At 39.0% G+C, this 18,636-nt stretch overlaps 1 protein-coding gene across 3 annotated transcripts in view; it reads right to left on the reverse strand.

The window, feature by feature from the left end:
- Positions 1-1,874: 1,874 nt before the first annotated feature.
- Positions 1,875-18,636, reverse strand: part of LOC121390197 (GRB10-interacting GYF protein 2-like) — a 57,224-nt gene continuing 40,462 nt past the window's right edge. For 2 of the 3 annotated variants that reach the window (XM_041521957.1, XM_041521956.1), the window contains exons 24-30: positions 17,671-17,809; positions 12,992-13,161; positions 11,557-11,647; positions 9,910-10,006; positions 8,451-8,497; positions 7,867-7,989; positions 1,875-4,949 (exon numbers count right to left, since the gene is read on the reverse strand). In XM_041521957.1, the coding sequence (XP_041377891.1) occupies positions 4,764-4,949; positions 7,867-7,989; positions 8,451-8,497; positions 9,910-10,006; positions 11,557-11,647; positions 12,992-13,161; positions 17,671-17,809 (853 nt within the window). In that variant the 3' untranslated portion in view covers positions 1,875-4,763. Of the gene's footprint in view, positions 4,950-7,866; positions 7,990-8,450; positions 8,498-8,767; positions 9,082-9,909; positions 10,007-11,556; positions 11,648-12,991; positions 13,162-17,670; positions 17,810-18,636 lie in introns of those variants that run through there. The other variant, XM_041521958.1, reaches the window with a different exon arrangement.

Consider the following 18,636-nt stretch of genomic DNA (forward strand, 5'->3'; position numbering starts at 1 on the left):
TAGCTAAAAAATAAAATAAAGGTTTATAAAAATAATCGCCCAATGTGGGATAACTCTGTTCTGTTCTTTTATTTCTCAATTTAATCGATCACATGGACATCGCTAGCCGATAAATATAGTTTCACTTTTATACAGTGGTGTAAATATTATTTAAGACCCACATTAGATTATTGAAATCTATTTATAAGTGGTGGTATCTCTAATAAAACATAATTTCTAATAATTTATTTGGAAAAAGAAAGAAGTGTTTTATTTAACGATGCACTCAACACATTTTATTTACGGTTATATGGCGTCAGACATATGGTCAAGGACCACAGATTTTGATGGGAAACCCGCTGTCGCCATTACATGGGTTACTCTTCCGATTAGCAGCAAGGGATCTTTTATTTGCGCTTCCCACAGGCAGGATAGCACAAACCATGGCCTTTGTTGAACCAGTTATGGATCACTGGTTGGTGCAAGTGGTTTACACCTACCCATTGAGCCTTACAGAGCACTCACTCAGGGTTTGGAGTCGGTATCTGGATTAAAAATCCCATGCCTCGACTGGGATCCGAACCCAGTACCTACCAGCCTGTAGACCGATGGCCTGCCACGACGCCACCGAGGCCGGTCTAATTTATTTGGAATTGCAGAATCAACAATGACAGTAAGTAAAAATCATCAGTTCTGACCAATTAAATCTGCAATTGAGGACAAAATATCAACGGTCATAAAAAGTCTTACTGACCGATCACGACACATTTGGCGCTAAATACTGGTCCTACTTGTCAGTGGCTTTTGTCAGAAATTGTTGACACAATAAAAAAATAAAAAAATTGATTTAATTTCTCAAATAAAATATAAACTTTTATTGTGTATCAAGCAATCAAATGGACACTGGCACGGGACTTAATAGAGGCTGTTAAAAATACTGGTTAAATAAGGTGACAGTAAGGTTTTGAAGCCTTGATTAACCGATGAGTTTTCATTAGTATTGTATTTCTGTACAAACCAATATTGTTTTTGGTACTTTCTCAAGATATTTTTTGTCCACTGTATGTATTGGCCGACCCGTCTTGTCTTGGTGGTATTTAGAGACTTAAAAAGTTGGCTAATACACAGCGATATACGGTATGCATGTTTTCAATGGCTATTTCAATTTTACAAAAAATATAGAAAATCCTGAATTGATCCGTTTTGGGGCTAAAAGGAAAAAGTAACATTGTTTTAATGCCCTTGAATTTTCCCCCTAACTGCAGCAGTGTAGTAACATACTGAATATGAACAAGACTCCACAAAGGAAGAAGGAAACGTTTTATTTAACGACGCACTCAACACATTTTATTTACGGTTATATGGCGTCAAGACCACAAAGGAATACTAGTATTACCATTGTTCTCTAACAAAGTGTAGGGACGGAACGTAGCCCAGTGGTAAAGTGTTCGCTTCATGCGCGGTTGGTCTGGGATCGAAACCTGTCGGTGGGCCCATTGGGCTATTTCTCGCTCCAGCCAGTACACCACAACTGGTATATATCAAAGGCAGTGGTATGTGTTATCCCGGTTGTGGGGTGGTGCATATAAAAGATCCCTTGCTGCTAATCGAAAGAGTAGCCCACGAAGTGGCGACAGCGGGTTTCCTCTCTCAATATCTGTGTGGTCCTTAACCATAATATGTCCGACACCATATAACCGTAAATAAAATGTGTTGAGTGCGTCGTTAAATAAAACAGTTCCTTTCCTCCTTTAGGTATTTTACAAATTTGTTTATTTGTTTGTTTTGTTTAACACCACCACTAGAGCACATTGATTTATTAATCATCGGCTATTGGATGTCAAACATTTGGTACTTCTAACACATGGTCTTAGAGAGGAAACCAGCTACATTTTTCCAATTAGTATCAAGCAATCTTTTATATGCACCATCCCCCAGTCATGGTACTGGCACTGGCTGGATCGATCCCAGACCAACCGTGCATCAAGCGAGCGCTTTACCACTGGGCTACAACCCGCCCCCAGGTATTTTATAAGATGTTTTGCAGCAATTATGTGAAAGCATAAGAAGGAATAACACTGTTTACCCATTATTGTGAATACATTTACAGTAAAGTAGATTTAAACCGTACAGCTCATAGGTTATCAATTTTATTACGAGGTTAACCTTTAAGGAAAAAAATCAGGTATTGTGCTACTCCTTATGGAAATAAATAACATTGTGCTTCTCCATAAAGAAGTAGACAATATATTGTGCTACGGCTTACAGAAACAGATCATATACTGTGCTATTCCTTATAGAAATGGATAATGATGTATTGTGCTTCTCCATAAAGAAATAGATGAGGTACTGTGCTTCTTCATAAAGAAATAGATACGGTATTGTGTTTTTCCCATAAAAAACTAATAAAATATTGTGTTTTTTTATAAAGAAACAGATAAGGTATTGTGTTTTTCCATAAAGAAATAGATAAAATATTGTGCTTCTCCATAAAGAAATAGATACGGTATCGTGTTTTTACATCAAGAAACATAAAATATTGTTTTTCCCATAAAGAAAGAGATACGGTATTGGGTTTTCCATAAAGAAACAGATAAAATATTGTTTTTGCCATAAAGAAACAGATATGGTATTGGGTTTTTTCCATAAAGAGACAGATAAGGTATTATTTTTTCATAAAGAAAGGGATAAAATATTGTGCTTTTCCATAAAGAAACAGATACGGTATTGCATTTTTCCATAAAGAAATAGATAAAATATTGTGCTTTTCCATAAAGAAATAGATACGGTATTGTGTTTTTACATAAACAGATAAAATATTGTCTTTTTCCCATAAAGAAACAGATACGGAATTTTTTTTTTCCATAAAGAAACAGATAAAATATTATTTTTTTCCATAAAGAAACAGATAAAATATTATGTTTTTCTAATAAAGAAACAGATATGGTATTGTGTTTTTCCATAAAGAAACAGATAAAATATTGTGTTTTTCCAATAAAGAAACAGATACGGTATTGTGTTTTTCCATAAAGGAACAGATAAAATATTGTGTTTTTTTCCATAAAGAAATAGATAAAATATTGTGCTACTGCTTAAGAAATAAATCATGTATTATTCTGCTCCACATTGAAAGAGATAATATACCGTCTTTATCCACAGTGAAATAGGTAATTTATCACAGATGCTTAAGAATAGTTTTTCACAATGTCTCTCTGCTCGGTAATGCCATACAGTCAAGAACATCACTACACCATCATTTCAATAGATCCATGTGCCTTGTTCCTTCACAATTCTTGAACCCGAGATTCGAATCAGATATTCGATTCAGTTCATCTGCGTGACTATTCCCCTGCTTGTCCCAACATCTGTGGTCACATCAACTCTGTTGAGACCAACACAGAACACATGCAGCCTGTGTCAGCTCACATCAACACTGTTGTAACCAACACAGAACACATGCAGCCTGTGTCAACACAGAACACATGCGGCCTGTGTCAACTCACATCAACATTGTTGTAACCAACACAGAACACATGCAGCCTGGTTGAACACTGTTGTAACCAACACAAAACACATGCAGCCTGTGTCAACTCACATCAAAACTGTTGTAACCAACACAGAACACATGCAGCTCATGTGAAGCCACATCAACAACATTGTTACCAACACAAAACACATGCAGCCTGTGTCAACTCACATCAACAACGTTGTAACCAACACAGAACACATGCAGCCTGTATCAACTCACATCAACACTGTTGTAACCAACACAGAACACATGCAGCCCGTGTCAACTCACATCAACAACGTTGTAACCAACACAGAACACATGCAGCCTGTATCAACTCACATCAACACTGTTGTAACCAACACAGAACACATGCAGCCTGTATCAACTCACAACACTGCTGTGACCAACATAGAACACATGCAGCCTGTGTCAACTCACATCAACAGTGTTGTAACCAACACAGAACACATGCCGCTCATGTGAAGCCACATCAACAATGTTGTAACCAACACAGAACATGTGAAGCCACATCAACACATTCAGACTGGTTGAACACTGTTGTAACCAACACCAAACACATTCAGACTGGTTGTAACCAACACAGAACACATGCAGCCTGTGTGAATGAACATCAACACTGTCGTAACCAACAATAAAGGTGGGCGAGCCACCTCAATGCTATGACCAACCCAGAACACATGTAGCAGCAGCATCACTAACATTAAGTGGGTACGCAGTCACATCACCACTGCTGTGACAAACGTAACTGAACACAGGTAACCTGTCGGTTTGACAAGCAAACGAGCACAGCTGCCAGTTAGCTACTCATGTTGTGATGTTTTCATCCCGCACAACGCAACCCTGTCCTGCAACAGTAAAAAACCCGAGGTTAGATGACATCCCATATCCAAATGGGACGAGCCTGTCCTGTGATGAACAAATAACGAGCTTAGATGACATCCATATCCAAACAGGACGAGCCTGTCCTGTGATGAACAAATAACGAGCTTAGATGACATCCCATATTCAAATGGGACGAGCCTGTCCTGTGATAACAAATAACAAGCTTAAGACGACGTCCCATATCCAAACGGGGAGAGCCCAATCTGTTACAAAGACGACTCACAAGATGTAATATAGCACTCTGCTGGTTAAAAACACTTCCAAGACACTAACTGTGCGTGGTTTATCTCTACGAAAACGATGACACCAATCCACTGAATCAAGCAACCAATTAATCAGCCAGATGGGAGACCCCCTTCCTCCCTACCCCTCAATCTGCCGGGTCAATCTCCCCCGCGTTCACGCGGTTCTGACTGGCATGGACCGTGAATCCCAGAATGCTCTGGTCGATCTTCTGCATCCTCTTCTTCTTCTTGCCTTTTGCTTTCTCCACGTCCGTGAGTGCTGAGCGAGTCTCTTTGGGGTTGACAGCGGGGGCAGGGCCCCAGATGCTATCCTGCAGATAGGAAACAAAACCGGTTTGAGAAAACAGCAGCTTATTCTGTATAACTCATACAATCAGCTGAACAGACCTGGGCTCATGCTTATAAAACTTTTAGAGTCCAGACTCAATCTCTAATGATGTCACACACATACAATATGTATGGCATTGTCATGACGTTCACGTCTCACTCTATTATAGTCTCGAGTCTAGACTCTAAACGTTTTCTAAGCATTAGGCCTGGGACCAATTTCACAAGACATTTTAAGCCTAGTTTTCGAATTAAATGTAATTATATTTATATACTTATCTTTGTTTGACACTCAAGAGCCAATGTGTATTTTTGTGATGGGGTGTCTAAAATATTCATTCATTTCTAAAAATCAATTCTTACATTTACAAACAGTTAAAATAATAGTCTGAAATTTACAAGAATCATTTTCTTTTATCTTTATTTCGACTAATGTTTCATAATGACCTCGTTATCCAGGGCTTCTAGATTATGGTAGCCCTACTCCTATGGCTAGTGATATTCAAAATGGGGCTAGTAAATAACTACTATTGCCATACCTGACGGCTAGTGAAAACAATTTGTCAAATGTTGCAGTTAAGTTTATTTTGTAAATATGAATATTCTTCCCCCACCCCAAACCCTCGATGTTAGTGTTTTTAAGCTCTATCTCCCTCTTTAGGTGACATATCTGATTATTACTATTATTTAGTAAAATTGTATTAACTTAATGTAAAGTAGGGCTAGTGAAGTTTTAACCGTGGCTGGTAAATATTAAAAATCACTGATCCCATGGCTAGTGGATTTTAGAAAAATTCTAGAAGCCTTGCGTTATCTATGTAAAATAGATGATAAACATATGTAAACACACGATACATATAACTGCTAACCTTGTGAAAATGGCTACTGGTTCTTGGGTTGCATGTCTAGGACAGTTTGTTTGCATCTCAGTAGATAGTTGTACAGATGTATACACATTTCACACTATATCCAAACATTCTAAAGTTACCACAAGACTGGTATTGTAACTGATATGCTGTGAATCAGCTGTCCAAAACATGTTTATAACTGTGTGAAACGTTTACTTTTAAAAGTTTGTTTTGTTTAATCACACCACTAGAGCACATTGATTAATTAATCATCGGCTATTGGATGTCAAACATATGGTAATTCTGACACGTAGTCATCAGAGGAAACTCACTACATTTTTCCAAATGCAGCAAGGGATCTTGTATATGTACTTTTCCACAAACAGGACAGCACATACCACAGCCTTTGACCAAGCAGTTGTGGTGCACTGGTTGGAACAAGAAAAAACCCAAACAGCTGAACGGATCCACCGAGGTGGTTCAATTCTGCGACACAAGCACCTCAAGCGAGCACTCAACCGACTGAGCAAAATCCCGCCCCATTCATTCAGTTTTAAAACAGCAGTTTGCCACATAACCATGCCAGACAAGGTTTCTAGATTATGGTAGCCCCACTCCCATGGCTAGTGATATTCGGTGTTTGGCTAGTAAATAACTACTACTGCCATGCCAGACAAGGTTTCTAGATTATGGTAGCCCCACTCCCATGGCTAGTGATATTCGGTGTTTGGCTAGTAAATAACTACTACTGCCATGCCAGACAAGGTTTCTAGATTATGGTAGCCCCACTCCCATGGCTAGTGATATTCGGTGTTTGGCTAGTAAATAACTACTACTGCCATGCCAGACAAGGTTTCTAGATTATGGTAGCCCCACTCCCATGGCTAGTGATATTCGGTGTTTGGCTAGTAAATAACTACTACTGCCATGCCAGACAAGGTTTCTAGATTATGGTAGCCCCACTCCCATGGCTAGTGATATTCGGTGTTTGGCTAGTAAATAACTACTACTGCCATGCCAGACAAGGTTTCTAGATTATGGTAGCCCCACTCCCATGGCTAGTGATATTCGGTGTTTGGCTAGTAAATAACTACTACTGCCATGCCAGACAAGGTTTCTAGATTATGGTAGCCCCACTCCCATGGCTAGTGATATTCGGTGTTTGGCTAGTAAATAACTACTACTGCCATGCCAGACAAGGTTTCTAGATTATGGTAGCCCCACTCCCATGGGTAGTGATATTCAATAATGGGCTAGTTAATAACTACTACGGCTATGCCAGACAGCTAGTGATTTTATTTTGGTAAAATGTTGCAGTAAAGTCTATTTTGTAAATAACAATATCCTACTCCCACCACAACACCCAATGTTAGTGTGTTTAAGCTCTATCACACTCTTTAGGTGACATGTCTAATTATTACTATCATTTAGTAAAATTGAATTGACTTAAAGTAGGGTTAGTGAATTTTTAGTTGTGGCTAGTAAATGTTTTAAATCACTGATCCCATGGCTAGTGGATTTTATAAACATTCTAGAAAAAAGAAAGAAGTGTTTTATTTAACGACGCACTCAACACATTTTATTTACGGTTATATGGCGTCAGACATATGGTTAAGGACCACACAGATTTTGAGAGGAAACCCGCTGTCGCCACTACATGGGCTACTCTTCCGATTAGCAGCAAGGGATCTTTTATTTGCGCTTCCCACAGGCAGGATAGCACAAACCATGGCCTTTGTTGAACCAGTTATGGATCACTGGTCGGTGCAAGTGGTTTACACCTACCCATTGAGCCTTGCGGAGCACTCACTCAGGGTTTGGAGTCTGTATCTGGATTAAAAATCCCATGCCTCGACTGGGATCCGAACCCAGTACCTACCAGCCTGTAGACCGATGGCCTGCCATGACGCCACCGAGGCCGGTCAACATTCTAGAAGCCCTGACATAACTCATGCATGTGATTTTGAAGTTGCGTAACTGACTTGTGAACTAAGCAATGGTTCGCATTAAATACTGTGTCCTGTAGAAGATTACTGCATGTTTTTTCTCTTACCTCCTCTTGTTGCTTTTCCAAGCGAGCCTTATTCTTGTAGTGACTTCGTTTCTCCAGAAACTGTCGAGCAAAATCTGAAGTTTGCTTCGATTCCCCGAGATACGATTTTACGTAGTCATGAACCTATAACAGAGAGGTACAGAGACAACCGTTAAGAAAAGTTGTAGCGGAGAAAGTCAAGTCTTTCAAAACAAAACAAATTCATTAAATTGTGAAAAAAGCATGTGATAATAAATAAAGCATGAAACAAGAACAAAAATATATGATAAAAAAAAATTAATTTGGCAAAGGAAAGGAAAGGAAATATTTTATTTAACGATGCACTCAACACATTAAAAATGCCAGAATCAATTTTCTACATAAGTGTCTTGAAATGTTATTCACATATTGATGCTTGAACTGGAATCTTAAATATAATCCTGCAAATAGGTTAAAAGAATGATAATCTGGGGAGCTGCACAAGGTAGTAGGTAAATCGGAATGCATTTAATAATTATTACAAATGTTTCTAACACAAAAACTTGAGCACAGTTAATGCATCACCTTTCAATGAATGGCAATGGTGTAAAAATTAAAATACATACCTCATATGGAGATTCAACATCTTGCAGAAAGGCAATGAAAGTGGGAACTACAAGAAAAAAAGCAAATATTTAAAATACAAACAATAATACAGCCTATTAAAGTCTATGTTTTAATAAGTGTTTTAATTTTTAAGCAGAAAAAACAAATGAGTATTAACAAAAATAAAAAAACAAAGAAATTATTTATGCAACGACGCACTCAACACATTTTATCTATGGTTATATGGCATCAGACATTTGGTTACGGACCACACAGATAATGAGAGAGAAAACCTGCTGCTGATTTAGTAACATGTTTTTTTTTATATGCACCATCCCAGACAGGATAACACATACCACGGCCTCTGTTACACCAGGAGTGCATCAGGCGAGTGCTTTTACCACTGAGTTATGTTCCACCCCAACTTATCTCCAGGAATACTGCCACTCCAAGATGGTATGAAAATAATTTGAAACGAAAGCAGAGAGCAGATCAAGATCATCTCAAAGGGGGTGCTGACACAAACTGCCGCCACTTCATGACTCCATGGGCTACTCTTTTCGATTAGCAGCAAAGGATCTTTGTATGCATCATCCCACAGAAAGGATAGCACTTGTCACGACTTTTATTACACAAGTTATCGAGCACTGGCTGAAACGAGAAATGAGCACACTGATGGAGATCAATCCTAGACTGACCATGCATCAGGCGAGCACTTTATCACTGGGCTACGTCCCGTCCCGTCCCGTCCCGTCCCGTCCCTAACTTGACAGAATGACAACAGTGTTCGAGATTAACAGTATCCCGATATCCCGGGGATACTAGGGGATACTAGAATTTAATTTTAGATACCAGACTTCAATAACCCAGTATCCCACAGGGATACCAATATAAGGTTGGTGGGTTTTTTTCAATCCTGCGTTTTTATTAACAGTATTTTCGAGCTCATACCCACTCTACTGAGCACTATGCCGTAACAATATCTCCCCCAACTCGAACCCAGTCTAATGCTACAAAGGAGCAATAGCAGCGTAGCAATAGACTGGGAACTGCCAAGTCAATATTGTTTTTGTTGGATGTTTCCTCCCTTCAAATTTTATTTGACATATTAATTCTACATCTGCAGAAAATTGATACAGGTAGGTTTATCATTAGTAATATCAGAAACACTTATAGATTACTGCTAAATATTAATTTATGTCAGTATTACTTTAAAAAATAGATGCAGCAATTCTTTTTGCCAATTCCGTTTGATTGCGATTTCACAAATTCCACGATTTCGATTGCAGCATAGCAATAGACTGGGAACGAGAACAGTGTTGTCCAAGTTTGTTACAATGTTATTTATGAATTTCATTTAAGTGGGTAATAAATTTTCACATGGGATACCAGATTTTGAAATGTTAGTATCCAACTGGGATACTGCCAAAAATGTTTAATCTCCAACACTGGACAAGGGAACTGGTACAATGAACTTACCATCAACCGACGAGGCCATGCTGCTGAGAGCCTTCTCGCACCACAGGGTGAAGTCATCTGTCGGTCTGGAAGACTGAAACAATCTCTGCACCACCTCCTGTAACCAAACACGGAAATCTTTTAGTGTTAATCAAAATACAGTGAAACCCCTGTAAACTGGACACCCACAGGACAAAGAAAAAAAATATATTAAAGTTTGTTTTGTTTAATGACACCACAACAACACATTGATTTCATCGACTATTGGATGTCAAACATATGTTAAATTTGTCCATTAGTAGAAAGAGATCTTTTATATGCACCATCCAACAGACAGGATAGCACATACCACATGCCACTCGAGATGCACAGGCTGGAAGAAAGAAAGAAATCTTTTATTTAACGACGCACTCAACACATTTTATTTACGGTTATATGGCGTCAGACATATGGTTAAAGACCACACAGATTTTGAGAGGAAACCCGCTGTCACTACATGGGCTACTCTTCCGATTGGCAGCAAGGGATCTTTTATTTGAGCTTCCCACAGGCAGGATAGCACAAACCATGGCCTTTGTTGAACCAGTTATGGATCACTGGTCGGTGCAAGTGGTTTACACCTACCCACTGAGCCTTGCAGAGCACTCACTCAGGGTTTGGAGTCGGTATCTGGATTAAAAATCTCATGCCTCGACTGGGATCCGAACCCAGTACCTACCAGCCTGTAGACCGATGGCCTGCCACAACGCCACTGAGGCCGGTGGCTGGAAGAAGAAATAGCCCAATTGGCCCTCTGATAGATATCGATCCTAGATCTTTACCACAGGGCTACATCCCACTCCATGGATCAAATAAAAAAGTCGGGTTTAAGGAATATCCAATTTAGAGGGTTTTGTAATGATATTTTAATACTCTTGGCCACAGATTTTCGAAGCTATCTTAGCAAAAAAAATTGTTTTCTTTAACAACACCTCTAGAGCACACTGATTTGTCAAACATTTGGTAATTTTGACAAATAGTCTTAGAGAGGAAACCTGCTACATTTTTCCATTAGTAGCAAGGGATCTTTATTTAATATGCACCTTCCCAGACAGGATAGCACATACCACAACCTTTGATATACCAGTTGTGGTGCACTGGCTGGAATGAGCCATAGCCCAATGGGTCCACTGATGGGGATCGATCCTACACCAACCGCGCATCACGTGAGTGCTTTTCCAGTGGGTTACGTCCCGCCCTCTCCCCCTATCTTAGCACTACGATATCGTAAAACCATTGTAACCTATGACATCACTATAATTAAAAGGGACTGTGAAAATCATTCGGTTTTGAAATAATTCCAGTTTACAGATGGACACATTCAGACAGGTTTTACAGTACACAGATCTCAACCACAAAACCAATACAAATCTGTCCATTACTTTTCAATACTGAATCCGTTTCATTTTACAAAAAAACCCCAACTGATGCTAAAATATTTTCAAAACTGGGTAACTCGGGACTGATAAATAGTTTCCTTCCAAAATAGTTGTAATAAGATTTTATAATTTCAAGACCGTTCTTATATAACTGCATTGAGAACCAATCTGTACTGGCTGTTGGAAGATAACCGAAACAAGAATATCTTTATACACAAATAATAGGCACAACCGAATTACTGAAACTCACCTTCTCTTTAATGTTCGATTTTGGTTTTGAACGGTTTGCAGACTTCTGGTTTTGAACCTGCTTCTTATTTCCCAAGGCAGGAAACTCTCCCCTTTAAGAAAAAAGAAAATAAAATCACTTATTATACACTCTTCAAAAAATGTAGGGGAATCTGAAATATTAATGTTAGACAGAACATACATTTTGACCACAGACATCCTAGTAAAGAATGTTCAGGTCTGTTTATCAACACACCGAAACACATTCCATAGTTTGCACATGCTTCACACAGTTGCAGATATTACACGTGCCTGGGGTATCATTCTCAATTTTGACAATTTCCAGGAAGGTCGACTAATCACTGTGGAACGTTATTTCTGTCAATCTTTTTTCATTCTGTTGATCATACAGTTGTTATCGTTTTGTTTCTAGTCATTTTTATTGTTTGAATTTGCAATTTACTGATTAAAAAATGTCAACTTTCAAATTTTACTTCTGACCCCAATCATCCTTCAAGATCTTTGGTGATCTTTGGTCCTAAAACCTACTGTAATACTGAACTACCGGTTGTAATGTTTGCCCAATTAATTCACTATTATCATACAACCATTCCCCACAGCTAATATACCTTACAATTTTGGCAATTGTAAATTCTTATTAAGAGTTCCTCTACTTTTTTGGAAGAGTATATATTCCAAAAAAAACCCACTACGTTTGACTGCAATTAGTTCTGTTCCATAAATGATCAAAATGGTGATTTTTAGTATGTTTAATTTGCATTCAGTTCTAGTTAACTCGGTAATCATGGATAGGAATGCTGGTAGTAAGTAGGAATTACAAATAAATGCTTTGATATTTCAGGTATACAGATCAGCAACGTGAATTACTAAACAGTCTAATTTAAAGATCATGAAATATGACAACAGCCAGCCAAAAGTTCATGGAATATTTTCTTTTATCCTTCAACCACTGTTGAGCGCTTTTGACAGATTATGATGATAGATTAAAGCAAAGTCGTAATCGTATACTAGCAGATTATCACTTTTAACGTCACTCATATGATGTCTTACGCATAGCTACATTACAAAATTGCTCATTTGACCTATCGTTCAATGTGGCTGAAATAATAGAAATAATAGCTTTTCCCCTCAATTTTTATGGTCTGCAGGACAAAAATAATAACTAGTTACTGACTTCGGATATCTGCTTTATCCTGTTCAGGCTGAATGAGAAATTCAGCTCGGCTTCCCATTCTTATCTTCACGGAATAAAGCAGATATCTGACGTCATTAACTAGTTATTCTCTATATATTCACACAAATGTTATACCACCTTGATTCTAGTCTTCATTTCTACATTGTTATCAACACAGACAACAAACGACACAAGCCTTGCCATTCACAAATCTTGGGGTGATATATACTGCAGAACTAACTGAATATTATCTGAAACGTACTGATCCTTGTTTTTCGTTGGAGCCTTTTTACTGGTAGAAATGATGGCATCGTCCCAGAATCCGAGTGCGGTGGATTTGTCCGAGGACCAGATAGAGTTGTCTCCCCAGCCGGACTGTGCGGGGGCAGGCGGTGCATTCCATGTCCCGAACGCAGTGTCTTCGGTATCTTGCTGGAAAACAAAGAAAGAACGAAAACGTTTATTTAATGATACACTCAACACATTTAGCTATGGTAATATGAACCACAGAGACAGAGTTAAACTTTGTTTTGTTTAACGACACCACTAGAGCACACTGATTAAGTAATCACAAGCTTCAAACATTTGGTAATTCTGACATAGTCATCAGTGGAAACTTGCTACATTTTTCCATTAGCAGCAAGGTATCTTTTATATGCACTTTCCCACAGAAAGGAAAACACATAGCATGGCCTTTGATATATACTGAACAAAATAAGAAACTTCCGCTAACTTTGCTTGAACATAACTTGATGAAAACAAACTAGGGGAATAATTGTTATATATGCGTTTAAAGAGTGTTCCATGATGCATCATTTGGTGCAAAAATCATGGCCATAGGTTAACAGAAACTGGGAGAAATTTTGACCAAGTGTGGTAGGGGTTTAAAAAAAAAAAACCCCACTTAATAACAGGTATGACCACCTCTTGAATTGACCACTGCAGTGCATTGCAGGTGCATAGAATTGACTAAAGTGTTGATTTCTGCCTGTGGAATATTGTTCCATTACTGAATGAGCGCTTGACGAAGTTCGTTGACGTTAACGGGTGGGTTGGGATGACGCCTCAATCGTCTGTCCAGACTACCCCAGACATTCTCGATGGGGTTGAGATCAGGACTTTTAGCGGGCCAATCATCAATGAAATCAATGTTATTTGTCCTAAGAAAATTTACAGTGTCTCTAGCTGTATGAGAGGTGGCATTATCATGCTGAAAAATCAAGATGTTGGCGTTGTTATGGAACAAGAGGAATGACGTGATGAGCGAGAATGTCATCACAGTAACGTTGAGCATTTAAATTGCCATCAATGACGACTAGTGGTGAACGATAACCATGGGCAATGGCTGCCCAGACCATGACACAACCCCCACCCCCGAAACGATCTCGTTCAAGAACACAACAGTCAGCATAGCGTCCATTTCTCCTACGGTAAACGCGCACCCTGCCATCACCACGTTGTAAAGAAAATCTGGATTCATCCGAAAAAAGAACGGTATTCCAGCGTCGCCGTATCCAACGAGTGTGTACACGTGCCCAATTAAGACAATTTAGACGATGACGTTGCGTTAAAACGCATCCGACGTAAGGACATTGTGCATGTAAACCGTTCTCCTGCAGACGATTACGAACAGTTTGCCCACTGATTCGGTTATTATGAAGCCCAGGTGTGTTAGCAGCAGTAGCAGTGGCAGTTTGGAATCGATTGTGCAAATGTGTGTTCATGATATAACGGTCTTGACCACGCGTTGTAACACGCGGACGTCCACGACGCGGCAAGTCGTTGGTGCTTCCTGTCGTTCGAAATCTTACGCCAAGATTTCTTATCGCTCGACTAGAACTCCCAACATGCCTTGCAAAGTCTTCTGTCGACATGCCAGCATCAAGCATGCCAATCGCCCATTCGCGTAAATTATTGGGTATTCTTGGCATACTAAAAATGCTACAATGTAAAAAACTTTAATTTTTTTTACAAATTTTGAAGCGTTTTCGTTCACTTGACAACAATGTCAGTAAGACAAGTAAAACAAATTGACCGAATACTACACGGGATATGTCGAATCACGCATGCACGTGCAAATTGAATTTCACGTTGTCGACGATTAACAGTGCAAAAATAATCGATAAAATTCATGAATCCTGATAATACAGCTCAAGGCTAATACTACCTATATAATTTCATTACACAATGAATTCTTTAACACAACAAATACTATATGTACAAATCAGAAGTTTCTTTTTTTGTTCAGTATATCAGTTGTGGTGCACTGGCTGGAACGAGAAATAGCCCAATCGGGATCGATCCTAAACCGACTGCATATCAAGTGAGCGCTTTAACACTGGGCTTAGTCCCGCTCACAGAGGGGAAACCCACTGCCGCTCACAGAGGGGAAACCCACTGCCGCTCACAGAGGGGAACCCCACTGCCGCTCACAGAGGGGAAACCCACTGCCGCTCACAGAGGGGAAACCCACTGCCGCTCACAGAGGGGAAACCCACTGCCGCCACTCCATGGGCTACTCTTTTCGATTAGCAGCAAGGAATCTTTAGTAAATACCACAACCTTTGTTACATTAGTTGTGGAACACTGGCTGGAATGAAAAATGGTTTAACATCGACGGGATCGATTCTAGACTGACAATGCATCAGGCAAACAAAAGTTTGCTGAGAACACGTAAAAAAATATCTGAAGCGTTTTTTCAAAACTTGAAATGGAAGCACATGATATGGAACTACGGCCAGTCTACCATCAAGCCACATCTCGTCTCAAGTTAAAATATATCATTCCAGCCAGTGCACCACGACTGGTATATCAAAGGCCGTGGTATGTGCTATCTTGTCTGTGAGATGGTTAATATAAAAGATCCCTTGCTACAAACAAAAACAATTTGAGGGGGGGGGGGGGGGGGGAGGATTTCCTCTCTAGCACTATATATCAAAAGTACCAAATGTTTGACATCCAATAGCTGATGATGAATAAATCAATGGGCTCTAGTGGTGTCGTTAAAGGGACAGACCCTAGTTTTTAAACACTGAGGCATATTTTTCATACTAGACCCTAGTTTCAACCCAAAAATAATAGACATTAAGTTTGGTTAATTTACAAACCTGTAACAAATTTGGATACAACAAGAGTCTGTGACGTTGAAACGGTAACATGTCTTCAATAAACAACTGGCATTTCATGCACTTACACAATATACACAGAAACGGTAACATATCTTCAATAAACAACTGGCATCTTATGCACTTACACAATACACACGGAAACATGTCTTCAATAAACCACTGGCATCTTATGCACTTACACAATATACACGGAAGCGGTAACATGTCTTCAATAAACAACTGACATCTTATGCACTTACACAATACACACGGAAACAGTAACATGTCTTCAATAAACAACTGACATCTTATGCACTTACACAATAGACACAGAAACGGTAACATGTCTTCAATAAACAACTGACATCTTATGCACTTACACAATACACACGGAAACGGTAACATATCTTCAATAAACAACTTTTGTGTTTTTCAAAGCAAAGTTAGTTATCCCAATATTTTTATTTGTAGGATATGCTTGCATACAAAACTTAAATCCGATGACAAAACAATCTGAATAGTTCTACTAGAGGAACAGACAAACATATAATGGTCTAACATATCAAGGGAGGCAACTCCAAAACGATCTGATTTAAAAAACCCTCAAAACAGTTTATTTTGTTTAACGACACCACTAGAGCACATTGATTTTATTGATCATCGGCTACTGGATGTCACACATTTGGTTATTTTGACCGTATCTTAGAGAGGAAATCGGCTACATTTTTCCATTAGTAGTATGGCATCTTTTATATGCACTATCCCACAGACAGGATATCACGTACCATGGAGATACATTAAGATTTCATCTACTGCTATGCAATCAATTATTCTCAGGCTATTCTAGTACATATGACTCATATAGTGTGGCAATGCCTTTAGATTCCATGAAAGTGAAATGTGGTTTATAAGGGGGGAGGGGGGGCATGAGGGGTAGATCTTTGTTTTCATATTGGAAAGAAGTTAGTTTCAAACAATTTTTTTTCTCAAAATATACTAAAATATTGTCAAAGGACTAATGTATGAGCCAAATTTAGTTTTTCAGTGGATTTACCAGTATATAAACATTAGTAAAAATCTTCAGCAATGAATAAGGTGAAATACATTGTTATTTACAAATGGTACAAATATTCAATTATGAACAGGGTGAAATATTCAGCTATAAAAAGGGTAAAATACACTTTGCTGTAAATGGTAATAAAATTCAGTTAAGAACAAGGTGAAATACACTGTTGGCTACAAATGGTAAAACCAGGGGTGGGAATTGGTGAACTGTAAAAAAACAGAAGAGGAAATCTAGGTGTCAAGGGGCATAACCCGCCACCCCCCCCCCCCCCCCCACTTTGCAAATGAAATCAAATAAGAAACGCAGCCGCATTTAGATTCATAATGACGTCACAACGTAATCTGATGTGTAACGTCATCATTTAGGACAGTTTTACGATATCGTAGCACTAAGATAGCTTTGAAAATCTGGACCCAGAAGTTTACATGTCTGATTCCCCCCCCCCTCTCCCCCGAGGAAAGGACGATTAAAATACAAGGAAATGCAATGTTCCATGAGAGGAAAACCGTGGATCTGAAGAGAATAAGGAAATGTTTTATGGTGTTAGACATATAGTTGAGGACCACACAGCTATTGAGAGGGAACCCGCTGTCGCCACTTCATGGGCTACTCTTTTCGAGTAGCAGCAAGGGATCTTTTATGTGTACCATCCCATAGACAGAACAGCACATACCACGGCCTTTGTTACACCAGTCGTGGTGCACTGGCTGGAGGATCAGAGGAGAATTCCCACCCGTGTAAACCAGTTGTTGTGGCCACGCTAGTTACCTTCACCGTTGCCATCTGTCGGGGTTGTTGTTGTTGTTGGTGCGGCTTTCTCTTCTTTCTGTCATGTTCCAGCTGCATTTCCTGCTCGGCCTGGATTTCCAGCAACGTCTTCAAACCATCGCCTACGTTTACCGTTTGCCTGCAGTACAAATGTCAGTTTGCAATTTAGTACACTTCAAGGAGTAAAACTGTTGATGCTAGTTCCCAAAGTATATACTTTTTTTTCTGTTTTGCATAGAATCCATTTTGAGCTAAAGTTTGTTACAGTTTGTTTTGTTTAACACCACCACTAGAGCACTGATTAATTAATCATCAGCTACTGGATGTCAAACATTTGGTCATTCTGACATATAGTCATCAGAGGAAAGGAAATGTTTTATTTAACGACGCACTCAACACATTTTATTTACGGTTATATGACGTCATCAGAGGAAACCCGCTACATTTTTTCTAATGCAGCCAGGGATCTTTTTCATGCACTTTCCTACAGACAGGACAGCACATATCACGGCCTTTGACCAGTTGTGGTGCACTGGCCATTTTGAGCTACTACAAAAAGCAGAACCATCATAAAAATGAGATTTGCCAGAATTGATAATCTTAAGCAAACTTGTAAGTAATGTGTAGTAAGTTAATGGTAAACAAGAGTGCTGGTGAGGTACATGATATGCCCATCAAAAGTAGGTCGTAGTGACCTAGTTAATGTATGGAACACACTGCTATCCCAAGTTAAACTTTCATGCAAGGTTTGATGATCCTATATCAATTTATAAAGAAGATAAGCTCTAGAAACAAAACGTTTACAGATGGATGGATGGAAATGGAAATGGTTTATTTAACAACGCACTCAACACATTTTATTTACGGTTATATGGCATTGGACATATGGTTAAGGACCACACAGATATTGAGGGAGGAGACCCGCTGTTGCCACTTCATGGGCTACTCTTTTCGATTAGCAGCAAG

Source organism: Gigantopelta aegis, chromosome 15, assembly GCF_016097555.1.
Source record: "Gigantopelta aegis isolate Gae_Host chromosome 15, Gae_host_genome, whole genome shotgun sequence".
NCBI classification, from domain to species: Eukaryota; Metazoa; Mollusca; class Gastropoda; order Neomphalida; family Peltospiridae; genus Gigantopelta; species Gigantopelta aegis.